The following is a 14760-nucleotide window of genomic DNA, read 5'->3' on the forward strand; positions in this document are numbered from 1 at the left end:
CACAACATGAACAGATGCCCATTTAGGAACAGATCACCCTGGGGCCTAGAAAGAGAGACAGATAGAAAGAAGGCGGCTCTTCCTGGCATTCTTGGGTACTTGTGCTCAGTTATTCAGGTGTGTTTATGGGAAAACAGTAGAGAGAGAAATTTCATTTTTTAAAAAGATTTATTTTATGTATATGGCTGTTTTGTTTGCATGTTCATCTGCACACCAGAAAAGGGTATCGGATCCCATAGGACCATAATTACAGATGGTTGTGAGCCACCATGTGGATACTGGAAGTTGGACTTAGGACCAGAAAGAGGAATTTTAAAAGGGAGTTCTAGCGCTTTTCTCATTTTTGAGAGATGCAATCTAGAAAAAGAAGCCTATGGCTATCCCATACTAAAATAAACACAGCCAAATACAGTGACAGGTAGGCCAGCACTGCCGCAGCTGGAGCAGAGCTCTCTCTGTCAACACACCTAGTTAGAGGAAGGTTAAGTCTTCTGATAAGCTGGAGAGATGAGTAGGTCCAAGGTACTACTTGCCACTCGTTTGATTTTAATCTTCCTGCATATCTGTCTCTGGGTATAATTATAACAAAGATCCAAAATTTAGGAGGTTTTAATGCTTATGAAGAAATACTTCCAAAAATAACTTTGAATAACTGTTTTGAGAATTTAATGCTTAAGCATTGACTTCCAACTCTATAAGCAGTAGTGACTAGTTTCTGTCAGATCACTTTACTTTATTCCACATATACAACAGGAATATGAAACGCTTACAACTAAGTGTATTATTTAACAGTCAGACTGAAGCCCTCCATTGTATCTAACATAAGTAGTCAAGCTGATGTGTTGAAGCAGAGTACGGGAAAAACTGGTGCAGCCTTGATGTCCCCTTACGAACAATGAGTTCTCTAGACCACAGCAGGTCCAATTCCACATCACTAATGCTAATAGAAAACATAAACTAGTTAAACTGAATTTCCTTATGCAGGGCAGTCAAGTTTCCCATGGCTCCTGAACTTTCACTTCTGACCTGACTGTCCCTGATGAAGGGTGCTGAGTCCCTGAACAGTGCCCCAAAGAGGCCATGGGGAAGGAAAGGGATGGCAAAGAATGAAGAAGCAATAAGCAATTGTTATTTGCAGGATACAATATGATCTGCTTACTCATTGTTTAAAGATGAACTAACTGCCTTTTCTTTATAGAGTAAGAACTGCAGGGAAAGTACTTCAAACTTTTCTCACAAGTGCAGGTATCTCATTATCCTCTGCTTTATTTTAAGCAAGCTCATTATCCATTTCACATTATAAAAAGTAACCACGCACACGTATGCATTCACAAATTAGATCATCTTTATCATACATCAATATATCTTTTTAAAAAACAAGTATTTTCTGATATCAATATAGGTCTATGCTGATTGCATCTGAAATAGAGAAGCTGACAATAGCTTCATACATTCTATCTCAGGAACTGACATTTCAAAGTTAAGGACAATATATGTTCCACAGGCAAACTTTGATGGAAGTATTAGCATTAGTATAAATGGGTGTTGTTGACACGGCAGAAGCATGATAGCTTGGAATAACAGCTGATTCAAACTAGAGTCATCATTTGAAATTAAGGACAGATACAATCTAAAATGTAAACAAAGCACTTATAAAAGAAATTCTAGGAATCAAGGAAATCATCAACCTATCATTTTTAAGGTATTTGTAGCTAAAGTTTTCATGAATTTTTGCAGATTTTCATTGCCGAATCTAGGCTGGGGATGTCCAGGTGCTGATACCGTCACAGAATCCCAGGACCCACAGGACCACAGACAGCTGTTCAGTTTGACTTTTCTGCTCGGCTTAGAGAGCTCTGAGGAAATACAGTGCCTTCCTTACCTCCTGTGTCCTTGCCCAAGTAGTTAACTCAAGCAGAGGGCTCACTTAGACTGCTATGGACTTTCTAAATGCTACAACTTAGCATAACTGAAGCCAGTCTCTCACATGGAGAAGGGCACGTCTCTCGGGTCTCTCTCAAGGTCCGGAAGTCTGAGTGCACACCTCAGGTCAGAGCTCATTATATTGCATTGGAACACTGGGATTCAGAGCCCACTGTAAAACACATGCCACACCTCCTGGGGAATCTAATTCCAAATATGGTAAGTTTCACATCAGCTGCAGGATGGGTCCCTTTTCCCTTCCGCATTTTAACAAGCCTGGCCATCACTGTAGCTTTTCCCACCATCACAGTCTTCACTGACTGCTTGCCTCCTTCGCCGTGCAGTTGACTTAGGGATTGGACTTTCTGGATTTTCTGGTTTAAAAAAAGAGGGGGGAGGGAATGAAGAGAAAAGAGAGAAGGGAAGAAAGAAAAGTCAAAAGAGACCAAAAAGAAAACAGAAAGCAATTATCCATATAAAGCAAATAAATATAAATATGCTACTCTGAGTAAACCTACAACATGAGAACTCTGATAGAGGAAATAATTACACATTAAAGATTGTTCAGAGTTACTTGTAGCTATCAAAGACATCCTAGGCACATTTAACGGCATCCACTTTAAATCACACAACTTTTCTTACATTTTGGATTTTGTATAACCATAAAGGAAACACACAGGCATATCAACTGTGCAGCCCTAGAGGACAAAAGCTGTATTGCACTCCTGTACTTCCTGTATGACCCACTGCTTGTCAATACCCCAGGTAGCATTTGGGAAAGCAGGTGAATGCACTGCACACTTTCTGCAATTACTTCATAGGCTTATTTTACATAAAAAGGACTTTTTTCTTTCCAATTTTGTAAAAAGACTAGTGTAGATACCCACCACCCATCCAACCAATGGGCATGTTAGATCCATGTATAGATAGCCAGGCGCGGCATAAAGGAGCACCTGTGAATGCTGCTAGCAAGCCTTCCATCAGATCACTCAAAAAAAGGTGCAAACTGTTGTGAGTTACCATTTGTCTTTATTCTAGAGTCATTCTAGAGTCTAGAGACATTCAGGAACTGTCAGTTATACAAGAAAAGAGGAAATTCAGCCTGCAAAAAGGAAAAATGTGCGCAGCAATGAAAGAACAGATGAAGTAACTGAAATAAAGGAAAGCTGCCCTAAAAAAAATGGCTCAGCAGTCTTTACTTTAAAAAATGAACCTAGTTTGATGATGCTACCATGTTAGGGGCAATAGAAGAAGAGGGTGATAAAGATCTCAGGATATGGAACTGAGAGGCCCCTTAAATGATCTGTGGGCCAGACCTGCTGATTGACAGTTGTGCAGAGGCCCAAGGGCCAGGCTCACCAATACACAGTGACCTCGCTCATACTGGATTTGGGTACATGGCTCCAGCTCAGAGTGCTGCAGACCACCAACCCATGCCACCTCTGCTCCCACGGCTCCTAAACAGCATTAAGTCTTTTGGCAAAAAGAATACTGCTCAAGTTGGCGTCACTATTCTGCAATATCTGAATCACCTGCTCCTATGATTATTTTTCGAGCATTTAGTCCCACAGTGTTCTGAGCTCCATTCAATACCTTTATTATTGAATTCTGAGTGAAATGGGGTACATATATTTCTATTTGTGTATATTCAGTGGCCACTCAGAAGTTAAAATGAATTCTAATACAACCAGCTCCTAAAAGGGATCCATCCATACAAAGAAGAGTTTCTATAGAAAGATGCAGGTGAAAAACTTTATTCAAAAACATGAACTAGGCATAGCGAGGTACACTTGTAATCTCAGCATTTGGGAGGCTGCGGCAAGAGGATCTCAAGTTCTAGGCCAGAGTGGGGTACATGATGAGCCCCAAAAACAGAAAGGAAGGAAGGGGAAAGGGGGCAGGGAGGGAAGGAGAAAAGAAAAGAGAGAGAGAAGGGAAACGCTCATGAATTTAGTGACGTATGCTCGAGAAGAAACCGGAAGCCTGCAGTTTCACTGTGATTTGAACGGGTGCTCTGTATGTAAAGAGAGAGCTATGAAGCTGCACTGTGCTCTGGCCATCCTTGGACTGTTACTGTGATGAACTGTAGGGTATCATTCTTTTAAATGTTCAAACAAAGATGCAAATAGCACACAGAGAGGAGCCATAGGGAAGAAAACGGGCCTTTCATATCTTTAAGTTCAAGTCTACAGATATTTTCAGCTCACTGAGCCTATGCTTCTGGGTTCCCTGCTGCTGTGGCATCAGCTGTATCCACCTGTCTGTATACCAGGGGTCCGATACGCCAGTTAGGTATTTAGACACCTAGCAGACAATGCCTTTGCCATATGTTACTATAAAGCATCTTATACACACTAACACAGTGACGGCTCTTACTGTTACTACCTCCATCTCTTAACATTACCTCACTGGAGACATGTTCGGTTCTGTGAAGTGTGGAGGTGGGAAGGGAGGTGCCCTGAGCCAAACAGCACACTCAGCAGTGGATCACTTGGTACTCACAAGGTAGCCTTCCGAGGCTGAGCATCTTTACTTCCACTACACTTTGGATCGGCTGTGTTACCTGCCCCACGGGAAGTACTGGGCAAGATAGGACTAGGAGAAAAGGAAGCCGGAACACTACTGGTACTGCGAGTCCGGAACGAGTCATCTGGAAGTAACGTGGAGAGGCAGAGGTGTTGATACACTCGGAGATGCTCAAGGAGAGAAGACTCCAGACTGGGCTTTTCTTCTCTCCTCAAGTCAGTGTTATAAAGGTATAATTCATATACAGTAAAGGGTCCTGCATTAAGATGTGGCATGTGTATAATCCACTGCCATTACCACAGTCAAGATGTGAGAAGATGCGATCACTGAATGTCCCCCTGGGCCCATCTTAATCTCTCCTCCTCCACCTGCGCCCTCTACAAACCACTGACTCTCCACTCGCTAAAGAATAGCTTGAATCTTTTAGGATCTTACATAAAAAAGACTCATACAGAACATGCTGTCTTACTTTTTTCCACATGATCAGTATAATTCAAATTCATCTACATAGAAATATTAGTGCTTTGTAACTGGTGTTGTATGAATGGGCTAACATTGGTCCTAAATGTTTACTGACAGGCATTTAGATAACTCCAGTTATTGGCTATGATAAATAAGACCACAATGAACATTTGTGTATAAATCTGTATGTGGCTATGTTTTAATATCTCTCAGTAAATGCTTAGAAACGGGGTTTTTAAATGTGTTTAACTTCAGATGAAATTGCCAAAGCTCCCCGCTCTGTGTATGGAAGTCTGACAAGTGCTCTTTATCCTTGAACTCAGTATTATAAACATTTGAATTTCAGACATGCTGGTGAGCATGTACAGCATCTTTTCTTACTGCCACTGCTTTATTTTCTTTTGATACAGGGTCTCCTAGCCAAGGATGAGCTTGAACTCCTGGTCCCCCTGCCTCCCACTCCCAAGTGCTAGGCTTGCAGGCATACACTGCTTTGTTCCACTTTCTCACAGTTTTAAACTATGATTACCTAATCACTGGTGATACTAAGCATCTTTTCATACACTACATCTTTACCTTCATTAAAAGTTCACGTTCAAGTCTTTTGTCCTTTTAAGCCTAGCTGCCTCACCTTAGACATCTCTGAACATTCTTGACATAAGTCCTTTTCCAATAAGGAACATCACGCCTATTCTGTGAACATATTTCAAAGCCCAGAGTTTTAAATTCTGGCACAGTCTAGTGTGTCACTACTTTTCTGCTATGGTTACTATAAATATCTATCTGCTCCAGAATTACAGACTTCCTTCCTTATCTTCTTCAAAAATTTTTAATTTTACCTTTTGTGCTTACATATACATTTTGAGTTAACTGTCTCTATGTAAGGTGAGGTATGAATTGAGGTTGAAGTTTGTGTTTTCTTAATATAAGTACCCAATTGATCTAGTGCCATTTTTGAATGTACCACCAGATATGGTAATGACATTATTAAACAATTCTCATGACCAAAGCACTTCTGATTTCTAGTGATAATTGTGGTCTACCATGTTGATTTCTGTATGTGGATATCAATGCTTTAATTATAGAAAGTTTCTTCTCTGGAAATGAAAACACTGTTTGCAAACTATCTGGTGTATATACACATAAGAATAAAATGAACATAGTAAAAAGGAAAGCAGAATACCCAAAATAAAACTTAAAAATAAAATATAACTAAATTCTTAAGATTTCAGGCCCTCTGAAATTAAAGGTGACTATTACTTATTTTAAATTTTTATCAATCATTATTATGGCTCTCAACCAACATTTCCAATATGCAAAATTATAAAGATACATACAGCCACAAGTAATTTTTACTAACATATTCTAATTTTTCTATGAATAATTCTGTCATCTTCTGTAAAATCCAAAAGTCAGCAAACTATAGATTTTGAAACAAATATCTGCCTGGGCCCTTAAGATGCTGTGGGACACAGTCACGCTCAGCCAGCACGCAATGCCTATGGCTGCTGTCACACTGCAACAGCAGAGCTGACTGGCTGTAACTAGCCCGCAGTGGCCAGAACATTTACAACCTGGTCATTAAATGAATCTTCTGGCCCTTGGAACAAACTTCTAGGTACATAAAATGGTAAATTGATCTTGCTCAACTTTCTTACAAATTCCTGGGAAATGTCTGTCTACACTTCAGCCAGCCCTGTCCTACCATTAGTCCTCCTCTCCTTACAAGTGTTATGTTCTGAGACTTGATATAGTTTTTAAAAATAGTATATGGTCAGGTATTTCCCCAGTTGCTGGGTTACAGTAGTACTAAAGTCCCATTAAGAGAAAACAGTTGCTTTTTAGCCAAATGGAATCAACCTAGGATGGAAGCATACCACTGTCTGCTCGACCGCAAGTCAGGAAGCCATGCTTAAAGAGTCATGAGGAATAATTAGCCTTACAAGAGATAATGTGGTTTTCTTCCCAGAATTCCTCCCCTTAGGGCAATCCCTACAAGCCCCTCTGAGGTTCTGCTGGATCTGTTCAGTCCTGAGTCCTGGCTGAGAAAGGTATAACTTTTCTTTGATTTCTCTTGTCCCTTTCAGATGCCAGCCAGAGCCCAAATGTGCTTTCTCCGGTACTTTGAACTTCCTTACTCCTTCTCGCTTGTCTGCCATCCTGGCTTAATGCAGACTGCGTAGCCTTCTCTTTTGCCTTCTATATTTATTTCTCTTCTCCTAACTGCTGCTAAGATTTACAGCTTGCCCGTCCTGTTGCTTTTTGGCCTCAACTTTCAAGTCTGTTTATACAGTCTTTTATTAAGTAATCTAAGAATCCAAAAAGGAACTTCAGTTTCCCCAGTGACAGGAAAAGTTTAATTGCTTAAAGACTTCGATGAAGACACATATTTAAGAAAAACATCATATTAGGGGCTGGAAAGATGGCTCAGTGATTTAGAGCACCGGCTGCTGCTCTTCCAGAGGACCTGAGTTCAATTCCCAGCACCCACATGGCAGCCCACAACTGTAACTCCTGTTACAGGAGATCACACACACACACACAGACGGGCGCGTGCACACGCACACACAAGCAAAACACCAATGCACATGGAAAAAAATTAATTTTTAAAAAGAGAAAAACATCATATCTAAAATTGGAAGCATACGTTGTTTAAAGAAAGCAATACTGCATTAAAGTAGCCATTTTATTATGCTCATGTTGCTGCTTACCAGGTAGTGAGAGTGCAGCAGTCCTCACCAGCCCTGAGACGGGAGTCGTGTGTGCTAAGGTAGAGGATTTACTAGAAAAGAATGTGACCTAGTTAGAACCGAAAATCACAGTTTTCAATCTTAGTTACCTAATACTTGGGCTTTTAACTCTTGTTTGTAAATGCTTTTTTCTACTTCTTACGAAACATGCCTATTGTGTTTACAGTCCATGCTTCAAAATACATACTTTTTCTACAATTTAAAAACATTTCCTTTGCTTCATCAGAATAGCAGATTTTCCTGATTCTCGTTAAAGCTTTCCTGGGCCTAGCTTGTCTTTAGTTACCATCCTTTTTTCACACCCTGAGAGCATGGACAATGCATGGATCTACAGATGATGTCAAAAGCTGGAGCCGAAAGTCTGGGATTAGTATAATTAACAGCAGAAAAAAACATTTTTCTTCAACACATTCTTTATCTTAAGAAACAATATTTTAAAGGCATTTGTGTTTTCCTTTTAACATAATATTTTTATTAATTGAGAATTTCATATAATGTTTTATTGTTTTGGTTTGGACTGGTTTTGGTTTGTTGTTTTGGTTTTTTGAGACCACATTTCTAGTGTGGCCCTGGCTATCCTGGAACTCTGTAGTCCAGGCTGGCCTCGAACTCAGAGATCTACCTGCCTTTGCCTCTAAATTCTGGATTAAAGGCATAGGTGACCACCACCCAGATTATACAATGTATTCTGGCCATATTTCCCTCTGCACTCCTCCCTATAACTCTTCCTAGACCCACCTCTACCTATCTGCCCACCCTCTCCCAACTTCATGTCCTCCTTCCTTTGTAAAAATAACCTACCAAGTACAATTTGTGCAGTGCATATACTCAGAGGCTTGGGGCCATCCACCAGAGCAGAGCTGACCCACCAGGGGCCACAGCCTCAGAGAGAAGAGGTGTGCTCCCCAGAAGCCACCAGCTGTCAGGAGCTCCTCAGACAGCGGCAGGGACTCGTAATCTTGCATATAGGTCTTGTGTAGGCAACCTCATCTTTTCTTAAAACTACTTTGCTTTTCCAATGACCTACAGCTCTTAAATGCTATGTGCATGGAACACATAACAAATAACGGCAGTCTAATGATGCGTCTTCTCTTGGCCTACAAATGGAAAGCAAATATGTATCTCCTATCAGAACTCTGTCGTGACCACCTCACGGGATGACATGCCTGTGGCTTCTCTACACGTAGAAACAATACAGCGCACATAAATGCTGTGCTCACAACCATTTGGAAGCTGAGAGATATATACAGCATATTCCACCTTTCTCATAACTGATAGGAAGAATCAATTATATCTCGTATGATGTCATGATAATAGTGCAAAGATAGTACTTTTTATACAAATAGCAAACACCTTCTTTTTTAGTGTGATAATCTTTACAGAAGAAAGTGACAAATTGTTGGTCCACAAAAAATTCAAAATTAGGCTAGATGTGATGGTGCACGCCTATAATCCCAGCACTCGGGGAGGCAGGCACAAGTGAATCACAATGAATTTGAGGCTATCCTGGTCTACAAAGTGAGTCCAGGATAGCCAAGGCTACACAGAGAAACCCTGTCTCGAAAAAAATTCAAAATTAATTCCAATTATAGTGATGTAAATATGTTATGCAAATAAATATGTCCACAAAATTAAAACTTTAATTAAAAACAAACAGCTGACAGCACATACCTAACACACTTGTCTAAGTTGCCATATTTTGCATGAAAAGCTTGATTGTTAAAAGACTGGCTTCGAAACAATTTAGATTTCTTGATTTCTTTGCCTAGAGTAAAACAGAAAGAAAGACAATGCAATTTTCAGTATCCCTTAGCTATTCCAACCCCAAATTCCTCCTCAGACCCCACCATTTTCACAAAAAGCCAGCTGTATCAAGTCTTCACTCCTCAATGTAAGCTGATTGGAGCAGCTCTCCTTCTAACTACCGGTTAAAACAACTGAAAGCTGACAGTAGGAAAGCGTGGCTGGCCTGGCAGAAATAAAGATGCTCTACACAGACATTTCCTTCCTACCCTTGGACCATCAAATATTGAAACAATGGGCTTCCCCAAACTAGAATGCCCATACGAATTTCATGCAGGGAGAAGAAAGAGGCTAAATTCTGGGAAGCAGAGGAGGAATTTTCTCTTAGAGATTTACAATCTCTAGAGGAGACAATGAGTCAGTGATGGACAGGACTACACCTTGACCTTGACTACTCAGATATGCATAATTATGACCCTATAAATAAATCTTAACCTTATAATAGGGCCCTGAAAAAGGACTTAGCAGTAAAGGAAGGGGGTGTCACTGGATCTCTGCTCATCTTCCCAATGTAGCCACAATGAATAAATCTCTATGGTTTTTTGTTTTGTTTTGTTTTTACTATTGAAAAAGTAAATGAATAGATGCTCTAAAAACATATGCCTAATTTGTCTTTAAAAATAAAACATTTTATGAGCTGGACAGTGGGGGCACCCGTCTCTATCCCAGCACTCAGAAGGCAGAGGCAGGCTCATTCTGTGAGTTTGAGGTTAGCCTGGTCTACAGGGCAAGTTCCAGAACAACCAAGGCTACACAGAGAAAGTCGGGGGGCGGGGTGCATTTTACGAACCGTAAAACAGAACCGTTTCTTACTTGTTGAGGAAGTGCTAGAAGAGGTCCCGGGGACAGAAATGGGGATGTTCTTGGGTAAGCTCTGCGTTGGTATCCTGGAGTCTCTGCCTAAAATAAACTCTGTTTTAAGTTGTATAATGTCATCTGACTCGTGTAAAATTCACTATCCCTATTAACACAGCACTATTTCCCAACTACGCTTACTTTATATATTTCCACACTTCAGTCTCCACTATTGCAGATCAACTTCACAACCACTGACATGCAAATTAAGCTCCCCTCCCAGAGGCTCTGAGCCTGTCTCCTTTTATTATTTTTTATACATTCCTAATATCTATACCACATTAGCCAGCCAACTTTCAAACAGAACTTTTTTATTGTAAGAAAGTAAAGTAATTTTCCCTACCAAATTAAAGCTCAGCATTATCTTTCAGGATACAAAGATACAAATGTTACTGTGGCATTGGTAGCCCAAAGGTCAAAAGAATGGAATCTACCTCATACTTCAGGAAGGCAGATTTGCCTTGATAAAGAGATGGGAGGATTATCCCTTTAATGATACACTTTTCCTTCCCAGCTTCCTGACTTCTGATGCCTTTCTCAGCGTGCCTCCCTAATGCTTTGGGCTTCACTCTTCCTCTAAAGCCCCGCTTCCCGCCATATGGCCTCCTGTACACCTGACGGTTGACCTTCCATTCCAGCTTAACTCAAAAGGCATGGCTTTTTCTAGTTCTTCTCCATGTTCCTCCTCAAGGCAGCTACCTAGATTAACAGCTGGCTTGCCCCAGGTTTTTCTTTTAAGCACCAGTAGCTAGTCTTAGCCTCCTTTTGTGTGTACTCTTAAACTACTGTATTAAAAAGACTAGGCTGCCCAAGACGGGTCCCGACTCCCAGCTGTCCACTGCCCACTCTGTAAGCACGTGGGGACACATGGAACCACTCACGCTTCTTCTCAAAGCTTTTGTCACTGGGAGCCCTCCCGTCGTTCTGATGCTTCTCCTTCTCAAGCTGTTCCTGTTGGGACACAGTGTTGTGTTAAAGGTGCAGCTTGGGAGCTTAAATGATCTCACTTTAGAGATACAAATACACCTTACCAAAAAAATGCCTTTTTAAAAAGTAGGTTTTCCCTTTGGTATTCAGGTTTTAAGAATTTGGAGTTTTGTTTTGTTTCTGTAGCCTTTTTACATCACAGAATATTGCCCTGTCTTAAAAAACTAAAGCCAAACCAAAACCAAAACAAACAAAGAGGGCTTTGGGACTGGATAAATGACTCAGTGACTAAAATACTTGACCTTTGCAGAAACTCTGAGCTTGGTTCCCAACACCCACAGTGGTTGTGACACTACCTACAACTCTAGCTCCAGGGGACCCAAGCCTTCTTCTGGCCTCCAAGGAAAATCACACTTGCATACACACACACACACACACACACACACACTAAAGTAAATCTTAAAAAATAAAATGAACATCAAAATTAAAACTTTTTCTAAAGACTGCTAAAAATCAAGAGAAGGCAGATTTCAAGAAAATATTCATAATTCAAGCATGTGACAAAAGACCTCTTAATAATAATGTGAACAACCTACTTTAAAATCTCAAAATGGACTTTATAAAAATGAGATATTAAAAAAATAAAAATAAAAAAATAAAATAAAAATGAGATATTATGGCCAATAAACAAATAAAAAGCTGCTTAGTATTGCTGGCATCATGGATATGTAATTTAAAGCCACATAAATTCTAGAAAATATGATCACTCTAATGGCAAGAAGCTAACTCAGTGGGTGCTGAGGAAAGATACTGAGGAGGAATTCTGAGGATGGATGTTGGGATGGATGCTGAGGATGGATGTTGGGGATGGATGCTGAGGATGGATGTCGGGATGGATACTGAGGATATATATTGGGGATGGATATGGTGGATATACGTTGGGGATGGATACTGAGGATGGATGTTGGGGATGGATACTCAGGATATACGTTGGTGATGGATACTGAGGATGGATGTTGGGGGTGGATACTGAGGATATATGTTGGGGATGGATGCTAGAGATGGATGTTGGGAATGGATGCTGAGGATGGATGCTAGGGACGGATGCTCAGGATGGATGCTGGGTATGGATTCTGAGGGACAGGTGGGAATGGTTCAATTAGGACAGAATATATGTGGGTACTTATAAGGTAGTTTCACTTAAGAAACTCACTTTGGCTGGGCAGTGACGGTGCATGCCTTTAATCCTAGCACTTGGGTGGCAGAGGCAGGTGGATCTCTGTGAGTTCGAGGCAGGATAGCCAGGGTGACACAGAGAAACCCGGTCTCAAAAAACCAAAAAAAATATACATAAAAGAAAAAAGAAACTCACTTTGCTTAAATGCTCTCACTTAATTTTTTCTTCCAATTGATAAAAGATAAAACTTCAGAAAATCAAGACTTTTCTTCAGTCTTTTAGGAAATAGGGAACAACAATGGAAAATTGCAATAAATTAGTTTTAGGTTTACTAACGAAGTTTAGCTAATGCTGGTTAGAAAGGAGTGTATGCGTGGAAAACAACATACCATTTCCAAAAACAGCAGTTCTTCTCTTTCTTTCTCTTGATCCAACAAATCTTTCTCATAATTTTTTTTCTGAAACTGTTTAAAATTTAAAATGACACTGTCAGCATTAGTGAAAACTTCAGCTGACTATAAATATCTTTTTACCATAAAGCAGAGAAAGAGTGTACTCACCATATCCATAGACATTTCCATCCTGTCCAACTCTAATACTGTCTACAAGGAAAGTGTTTAGAAATTATAGCTGATTCAACAATCATGAAATACAACCAACCAATTATTTGTCAAAAAAAATGGTGTTCAAAGAGAAGGGTTTACATCATAAATATTAATAAACTAGTCTTTCACTACCAATAAGTATTCAAAATGTATTCAAAATTATACCACTGATATCTTTTTATTGAGATTATAACAGCATCAGTTATATATTAAGTGTAGCTTTTGAAAACTGAAGCATTTTAAGGTTTGATCTCACAAACCCAATTTTTTTTTTATTATCTTAGCCTTCCAACATTTCCAAATAACCCACATAACAGGCCCTCATGTTAGAGCAAAATCTTACAGCACGAAGTCGGGCTATTTGGAAAGAGATGTGCGTGGGGTGATGCCAGCTCTCCACGGTGGGGGCTCCGCTGCCTATTAGCATGTCCTCACGGAGCCAGTGTTTCCAGCTCTAGTCCCTTTTCAAAGTCAAACAGATGACTGCATTCACTCTGAGCGGGCTTCCCACACCCTTCTTGAAAACATGACTTCTCAAACTTCACTGTCAGTTTTACTGGACTGTGATCACTTACAAATGAAGCCTAGGGAATCAGGCATTGGCTATCATTTGCGCTAGGTTTACAAATACCTCTCAGGTGCTCAGCCCTCCCACAGGGAATTCATATCACAGGTAACAAAAACTGACTACCCTTTAGAAATGCCCTTTGAAGGACCTGGTTGCCCAGCAGTAGCAAACACAGCCAGCCATTTATTCATTCTTACCACACTTGGAAAGGCTGTTACCCTATCAAGCTGAGGTGGGGAAGCTGAGGTTAACACTGCCATGCGGTGAGACACATTGTCTCAGCAGGAGAGACACTTACTTTTTTCACAATAGCCAGGACATCTTTATCCTTTTCTTGACACAGGAGTTTTCTCACACACATTTCCAACTGCTGGAGGAGATGCATGTCTGCAGGAATCTTCAGAGCTGATTTCACTTTGGGCAGCAGGTAGCAAAGCTTCATTCTGTAGTCAGAGCAAGTTTAATAACTAAGAGTAATAAGAGTGTGCAACTGAAAAAGGACACGCTTTATAGAACCTCAGAGTTCATCTGCCCATGCAACAAGTATGTGTAGAGTGCCTGCTTTTTATACAGCATTCATTATTTTGGAATGACACAATATTGAATCAAACCAAGAAAATCCTCTGTTTCTCGGGGGTTTGCAGTATTGTATGGGCATGAAAGACAGAATGCATGGATAGAGAAAATGTCTCCCAGGAAGTGGTGAGTTGGTCTGGAAGGTGGTGCTAGGGAAGTCAGCAATGTTTTCACTGAATGGATGATATTTAAGGAAAGACAAAGAAAATTAGGGAGCAGGCCATTCAAGTGTTTGAAAAAGCATTGTGGCCAACACGGAGGACTTGCCTAGTGATACTCTGAATTAGCAAACTAGCCTTGAGGTAAAATATACCAAACATGAGCTTAGTAAGAGACCTCGGTGGTGACAAGGACCCAGCCCATGGAGGGCCCTATGGGCCATTATATGGAGCCTGGCTTCTATTTCAAACGCAATGAAAGCAATGGAAGGTATGAACAGAGGACTAAAGTAATCAACTTAACCTTCCTAATATCATATGATGCTTTGAGATTAGACCATAAGTGGTTAAGGAGGGAAGAGAAGCAGTAGAGAAACCCCAAGCAAGAGCCTATGGCACTTTAGGGCAGAGGAAGCAACAGAGGTTCCCA

General features: G+C 40.4%; 1 protein-coding gene across 3 annotated transcripts in view; it reads right to left on the reverse strand.

Annotated features, from left to right (window-relative positions):
• Positions 1 to 1246: 1246 nt before the first annotated feature.
• Positions 1247 to 14760, reverse strand: part of PPP4R4 (protein phosphatase 4 regulatory subunit 4) — a 90542-nt gene continuing 77028 nt past the window's right edge. For 2 of the 3 annotated variants that reach the window (XM_084793335.1, XM_084793337.1), the window contains 9 exons: positions 13895 to 14039; positions 12984 to 13025; positions 12813 to 12887; positions 11201 to 11270; positions 10278 to 10376; positions 9333 to 9426; positions 7623 to 7693; positions 4426 to 4573; positions 1247 to 2297 (listed from right to left, as the gene is read on the reverse strand). In XM_084793335.1, coding sequence (XP_084649461.1) covers positions 2273 to 2297; positions 4426 to 4573; positions 7623 to 7693; positions 9333 to 9426; positions 10278 to 10376; positions 11201 to 11270; positions 12813 to 12887; positions 12984 to 13025; positions 13895 to 14039 — 769 coding nt within the window. In that variant the 3' untranslated portion in view covers positions 1247 to 2272. The remainder of the gene's footprint in view (positions 2298 to 4425; positions 4574 to 7622; positions 7694 to 9332; positions 9427 to 10277; positions 10377 to 11200; positions 11271 to 12812; positions 12888 to 12983; positions 13026 to 13894; positions 14040 to 14760) is intronic. The other variant, XM_084793336.1, reaches the window with a different exon arrangement.

The sequence above is a fragment of the Acomys minous genome, assembly GCF_964271855.1.
Source record: "Acomys minous genome assembly, chromosome: 8".
In the NCBI taxonomy this organism is placed as follows: domain Eukaryota; kingdom Metazoa; phylum Chordata; class Mammalia; order Rodentia; family Muridae; genus Acomys; species Acomys minous.